Raw genomic sequence first — 6,952 nt, forward strand, 5'->3', positions numbered from 1 at the left:
GGGATGCGTGTTGGGAGATAATGAGAAGGAAGCGCTGGAGTGAGAACAACTTTCCTGGAACATAGTACAGGGGTGGAGAGAAATGGGGTGGCGGCTGGAGGCTTTGTTTTGTATGCGTTAAAATCATTTTTTTAAGGTTTCCTGTGAATTAAAGGTCAAGATTCTGGTTATGAATGGTTGTAACTTAAACCACCTTGTTTAGCACATACAGAGCTATCGGAAAGTGTTTGTTTATGGAATTTTACTTATTTATGGAGGAAAGGGTTCTTCGGAGTGAAAAGTGCACATCTCCCCATTCCTCACCCAGGAAAGAATCACATGATGGCTGGAGACATTAGGTTGGGTGGGTATTCAGACAGCGTGTCTGTTGGGGTTGGGGAGGTCTGCGCCTTGGAGGTGCCTGGAGGTCACAGAATCACTGGCAAGGTGGCTCAGGGTCTGGTTATTGGAATGGGATGTCTTTTGTGGGGTTCAGGCCCCCAGCCTACCCTTGCCTCCAGATAAGAGCCTACCCTCCAAAGGCCACACTGTGCACACGAAGGCCTGGGGACGTATCCAGGGAGCTGCACCTGGCCCTTGTGCTTCAGGCCCGCTCCCTAACCCATCACTGCCTGTGACCGTGACCCTAGGTAAGCCCGCCTCTTGTCCCGGTGCACCTCTCTATGACGGCCTCCCTCCTTTCCAGATGGGAAGCCAGTGGAGGTGGACCCTCACCACATCCTCATTGAAGACCCTGATGGCTCCTGCACCCTCATCCTGGACAATCTGACCAGCGCTGATTCCGGCCAGTACATGTGTTTTGCGGCCAGCGCTGCCGGCAATGCCAGCACCCTGGGCAAGATCCTGGTGCAGGGTGAGCCTGGGAGGGAGGCTGGATGGGCACCCGGACACACCCACCACAGCAGTCCCCAAGGCGGTGCAGGCATTCGGATGGAGCTGGCAGGGGTTGTGGACATCTGACCCAAGTCTGGGGGCTCATTGGTCCGGGTGGGGTCCTGCACATTATGCCTTCTCTCTCTTTTTGTCTCTGTGTTCCTCTCTCTGTGTCTCTATCTCTCCATCTTTTCTCTCTGCCTCTCTACCTCTTCCTTCCTCTCTCTGTGTCTCTCAATCTATCTCTCTGTGTATCTCTTTACCTGTCTCTGTGTTTCTCTCCATTTCTCTCTGTCTCTGTCTCTCTCTGTGTCTCTCCCTTTCTCCTCCCCACCCTCTGGCCCCACAGTCCCCCCAAGGTTTTTGAGCAAGGTCCGGGCAGTGCCTTTTGTGGAAGGAGAGGACACCCAGGTCACCTGCACCATCGAAGGTGCCCCACACCCTCAGATCAGGTGGGTTAGGTGGACAAGGGGGGTGGGCCTGTCCCAGGGCCTCCACTTCTGCCTGTAAATCGAGGGTGGGCAGCTTGTTCACTGTGTTGGGGTCAACTAGACAGAAGCTCAGCCATTTGGGTGAGAAGTGGGTGTCCTGAGGGCGTGGCCTGTCTGACGCAGCCCTCGCTGCAGCAAGGAGGGACTGCCAGGCCGGATGTTGGGCAGATGGCATCCAAAAGGGTGGGCGCTATCAGGACACCAGGTCTGTGGTGTGGGTGAGGCGGGTCATGAGCACTGGGGGTTTTGGAGAGGCTCCACTGACTACGGGGCTGCTGGTTTCAGGTGGTACAAGGACGGGGCCCTCCTGACCCCTGGTGGCAAGTACCGGACCCTGAGTGAGCCACGCAGTGGCCTGCTGGTGCTGGAGATCCGGGAGGCCAGCAAGGAGGACCTGGGCCACTATGAGTGTGAGGTGAGCGGGGAGGATGCAGGGAAGTGGTGGGGAGCTTGCCGTGGGGCCACAACCTTGTCATCATCATCGATAACGCATGATGTAGAGAGGACACCAGGTTCAGGTCCCACAGGGTCCATGACAGTACACCAAGTCCACTGTCATGCACGTCCATGGATGAGACAGAAGATATCAGGTCCACTGTCACCACCATCCATGATGAGGGAGGGGACACAGGCTTACTGTCACCTACCATTCATGGTGAGAGATTGTACAACAGACTTACCAAAGTCCATTCTGAGACAGGGGACGCCATGAAACTGTCTCCCACCACCGTGGTGAGAGAGGAGACACCAGACCGACTGTCACCTTCTGATGAGAGGGAACACCAGGCCACTGTCGCACACCACCCATTACTAAAGAAGGGAAAACGGGCAACTGCCACCCCATCTATGATGAGCTAACAGGACTCCATAAGCGGGGCTCTGGGCAGGGTCTGTCCTGCCCTTCATGGTCCAGGGACAGTGTGTGCAGGCTGTGTCTGCCTGGGGCCAGCCTCCTCCATGGTACTGCTGCCGGCAGCCCGGGGTGGGCCGGGAGGGGTCTGCCCTCCATGTCAGGTCTCAAGTCAGCTTGGGCCTGTAAGTTCAATTCGGCCCCATGCTCTAGCCCAGGGGTCCTCAAACTTTTTAAACGGGGCCAGTTCACTGTCCCTCAGACCATTGGAGGGCCGGACTATAGTTTAAAAAAAACTGTGAACAAATTCCTATGCACACTGCACATATCTTATTTTGAAGTATAAAAACAAAACGGGAACAAATACAATGTTTGTATTTGCATGTGGCCCGCGGGCTGTAGTTTGAGGACCCCTGCTCTAGCCAGTCCTTACATCCCCAAAAGGGTGAGTCAGGCTCCCTGGACTCTAAGTGGCCTTTGCCGTCTGTGTCTGTCCCGCAGCTGGTGAACCGTCTGGGCTCCGTACGAGACGGCGTGGAGCTGTGCCTGCAGGGCCCTACCCTGCAGGCCAGGGAACCACACCGCCGCAGGGAGCACGTGGCTGTGGTGGAAGGTAGGTGCAGCCGCTGAAGGTCTCAGCCTGGCTGGATTTGCCACGCACATGGGCGGGGCTGGGTGGGGTGACACCATCAGTCCTTCCAATCAGGGTGTGCTCCCTGGAGAAGAGGCATTGGATGGAGGGGCTGCAGAGGCCCGACTGGAATAGCAGGTGGGTGGGACGAGGATGATGGGCCATAAACCCAGAACCCGGGCAAGGCTGGACTGACAACTCTAGGGCTCAGGGCCCAGGCCCTGCTCACCATCCCTGGGGAATAACGTATATAGAGGGCAGACCCAGGCCTGGGCAGCCCGTCAGGCAGCGGCCAGCAAGTCCTCGTGGGAGGGGTGGGAGGAACGGTAAGTGGGACAACTCCGCCTAAGAGAGGGCCCTAGCCAAGTGCAGAGTGTAGGCTGCTGGGCTCCAGCTTGGCTTCCAGGAGATGGAGCGGGTGTCATGATTCTGGTCCCTCCATACTAGGCAGGCTGTCCATGTTGAGTATCCCTGGCCTGGGGCCGCCCCTGGGGTCCTGGGAGCGGGAGAGGTGGACCAGACTACAGAATGGGCCTCATTTGGGAAGGAGGGCAGCTCACATCTGTCCTGGGCTGCTCAGTCTGAGAGAGCAGCCTTCTGGGGCTCACAGAGCAGGCTGCCACCATGGGGAGAGCTTCTCCGTCTGAGCTGCCTCACCTGGAAGGGGCTGTCTGGAAGGTGATGAGCCTCCCGTCCCTGGAGACATGCAAGTACAGGCTGGGCCAACAGCTGGTGGAGCTGCAACTCCCATAGTAGGACAAGTTGAAATGTGTGTCCTCCCAAATTCTGAAAGTTGGCTGCTGTGATCCTTGGCCACTAGACCCAGTCCCTCCCAGGACCCAGCGTCTGGGGGCCACTGTCTGTCTGGATCCTCACAGAGTCGACCACCTAGAGTTCAGAACTTGGCCTCAGGGCCTTTGAGACTCTCCAGGGCCCTCGCAGAGACCCATCCCTCCCTTGTGGGCAAGGGTTCTGGTTCCTCGTCCCCCAGAGGGCTGCCTGCACTGCCGGCCAGTTCTGCCGGAGGACAGGGCTATCTCTGGCACCTCCACTTCCTGCTGGTGGCACCTCCAGGGGGTGTGCTGAGCAGGGGGCTCGGAGCTCCCTCTCGGCTGAGGATAAGCACGTCCTACAGAGCCATTCTCTTCACTGTCCTGGTGGATCTTTTCTTGTCAATGTTCCGTGACCGGCCTCCAGTGCGGACAAGTGCTGTGCCTCACTCAGGGAGATGGCCGGTCCTCACAGACCCTGGAATTGGAGCCCGCCACCTCCCGCTTCCTAACCCTGTCCTGCTGCTTTATCGATAACTTGGTGGCCCGCAGCCAGCTGGCCCTGTGGAGAGGGCGCTGCCCCCTCGCTTGTGAAACTGCACTGGGCTGGAAGTCCTGCTTCGCACGTCTGCACCCCTCCCACGTTCGCCAGTACTCACCAGGGCCCAGAGCCTATCAGGCTGCAGTTAGGTCAGGAACAAAGCCATCTAGGGGTGCCAGACCAGCACTCCCAAGAGCACAGGATGGGCCCGTCAGGGAGGATGAGAGGCAGAGGCCTGGTTCTCCCATTGCTCTGCGCAGAGGGTCTGCCCAGCTTAGACAAATCCATGGCATTTTGTCTGAACCCATTCTCCCAGTGGGCTGCCCTCTCTCCAGGAAGCAGCTTGCACAAATACACACATGCATGCACACACATACACCTGTGTGCATACCCACACAGGAACACACGTACACACCTGTGCACACACAGAGACTCAGCTAGTACATTTAATTCACATGCACCTAATCAGAGACAAGTCTAAAACGCCCTTGGTTGCCTAAAGCAAAGCCTTACTCCATGTGGCTTTGCAGCAAAACAGAGCCTCCCCTTCAACTTACACAGGACAGTGAGAAGGGATGCTGAGATTTGAGGGAGCTGGTAGGCGGTGGCATCCTTGCTGTCCAGGTGGGCAAGACTGGGTGGGACACCCCTGAGCCAAGCCTGACCCCGCCCAGAAGCTGCAGAAAAGAGGCCTTAAGATGATTAGCATAACTGCTGCCTGGCCCCAGACAAGTCCTGTTCTGTCTCTGGGACTTGGGTCCCCCATCACAAGACAGGAGTCACAGGCCCTATCCTGCTGCTCCGGGGAGGAGGAAGCTAGGCGCTCCTGTGAGAAGACCTGGGTTGCCCAGGCATCTGCAGGCTGCCCCCATGGGCCTCTGTGTTCTCCAGCCGTGGAGCTCAGATGTGCCTCCTCCAGGACTCCAGCCATTCTCTCCTAGAGACACCTTTCGTCTTTAGGGGTTTTTTTTCCTGTAAAATGGGCATCAGCTATCCTGGTTCTAGTTTGGCTGCTTGCTCACTGTGCAGCCACAGGCTACTCCTTCCCTCTCTCTAGACCTCAGTTTCTATGTCTGAGAAGTAGGACTTTAGGCCTGACAAATTCCCAGGGTTCCCTAGGCACATAGCTGAAGGAGAAGCTGGGATTCTGTGGGGGCAGCCTAGGAAAGGGCCTTGCTCTATCTGAAGCTTCTGTAAGACCCTCAAGAGGGACAGGTCCTGCCCTCATGGAGCATGCATTGCCATACCACTCAAGGCAGACAGATCAGCAGCTCAATGAGGGAACTAGTGCTCTAAGCTGAGACAGTGTCCCAGGGGCACATGGCCCGGCAGGGCTTGGACCCAGTGCTCCTAAGCTGAGCGGGCTACTACACTGCCATGCCACTTAGCTAGCTCAGCCCAGCCCTACGTGCTGACTGATCTGTAACCCTCGCTATTCCGACTGTTTTCTTTGTAGTCACTGAGCAGGAGACTAAAGTCCCCAAGAAAACCGTCATCATGTAAGTGCAGGCGTGTTTCTAACCTTCCTTCTGACTGCCGTGCCACCTGCATGCCCACTAACCCACCCGGACCTTGCCCGTGTGGTCTGGCACCTGCTTGCCTGACTGCCTGCCCTCACTGTCTTTGCTTGCCACACAGACTGCCAGCACCTTGCAGGTACTGCCAGGGAGTTCACTCCCCTGGGACTTGGCTACCTTCACACTCAGAGCTTTCTCTTTCAGGGCCTCAGAACCCTCTCCATGGCTGCACTGCCTCAGGAGGGTAGACTTACTCTGCACACTTCACAGTGTCTCACCTAGAGTCACACCTGTTAGGGTAGACCTGGGACTGACAACTGTGTCCTGCTGGGCTAGAGGCATATTTCTGCCCTTCAACACCCTGGCATCTAGGGTGTTGCTGTCCAACAGAATTTCCTGTGAGGATGGAAATATTACAAGTTTACAGTGTCTACTACAGCTGCATGTGACTATTGGGCATTTAAAATGTGTCTAATGCAAATGAAGAACTGAATTTTAAGTTTAACTTTCACTAATTTGACTTCAATTAAAATAGTGTAACCATAGCTCTGGAGCCCTTAGACATCTCCAAGTCCAACCCTCACATTTGAAAGACGGGGAAACTGAGGTTCAGGAAAGAAAAGAGGGTTTCTCAGGGTGGCTTGTGAGTCAAAGCTAATGAAACACCCATTTCCCCGGTGCCACACCCACTGTCCTTCTTCCGGGCCTTTAAAGCTGGAAAAAAAAGACATATGGTTATTATAATTATTTAATTATTTAATTATATAATTTAATTATATAATTAAATAACACAGAGGTCCAGAGCTAGTTGAAGCCATGAGGGCGGGATTGGTTTTGACCTGGACAATCTGGAAGGACTTCCAATGGGAGATGTGTGCAGGTGGATGTGGTGGAAGAGCTTGCAAAAGCCAGGAGGCAAGAAAGGCGATCGTTTCCTAAGGCCAGGTGACTGAGAACTCCAGGACGGCAACCTCTTAGTTCCCCAAGGGCCTCAGGCCTCTTAAAGGGCCTACAGTTAGTCATGTTGCTAGAGAATCCCATATTCACACGTTTGATAAGGTCCTGGTTAACCTTCCTTGACTTCCTTCCTCCTCCCACAAAGCAGGTCGACACCCCACAATAGATGGGGCTGCCTGGGGCAGCAATGAGCACCCCATCCCTGGAGGTATGCAACTGCTCTGCAGCTTTACACAGATCAACTCTACATTTCATCCATGAGAGGAGCATTGTTATTTTCACATTTTATGGATGACATAATGAGGAGCAGAAAGGGGCCTGG

The 6,952-nt window shown here is 55.4% G+C and overlaps 1 protein-coding gene across 1 annotated transcript in view; it reads left to right on the plus strand.

Annotated features, from left to right (window-relative positions):
• Window positions 1–6,952, plus strand: part of OBSCN (obscurin, cytoskeletal calmodulin and titin-interacting RhoGEF) — a gene marked incomplete at its 5' end in the record, with an annotated part of 100,648 nt that overhangs the window by 66,053 nt on the left and 27,643 nt on the right. Inside the window, 5 exons of the mRNA XM_014538577.1 lie at window positions 686–853; window positions 1,223–1,325; window positions 1,650–1,779; window positions 2,716–2,827; window positions 5,613–5,655. Coding sequence (XP_014394063.1) covers window positions 686–853; window positions 1,223–1,325; window positions 1,650–1,779; window positions 2,716–2,827; window positions 5,613–5,655 — 556 coding nt within the window. The remainder of the gene's footprint in view (window positions 1–685; window positions 854–1,222; window positions 1,326–1,649; window positions 1,780–2,715; window positions 2,828–5,612; window positions 5,656–6,952) is intronic.

The sequence above is a fragment of the Myotis brandtii genome, unplaced genomic scaffold, assembly GCF_000412655.1.
Source record: "Myotis brandtii unplaced genomic scaffold, ASM41265v1 scaffold193, whole genome shotgun sequence".
Lineage (NCBI taxonomy): Eukaryota > Metazoa > Chordata > Mammalia > Chiroptera > Vespertilionidae > Myotis > Myotis brandtii.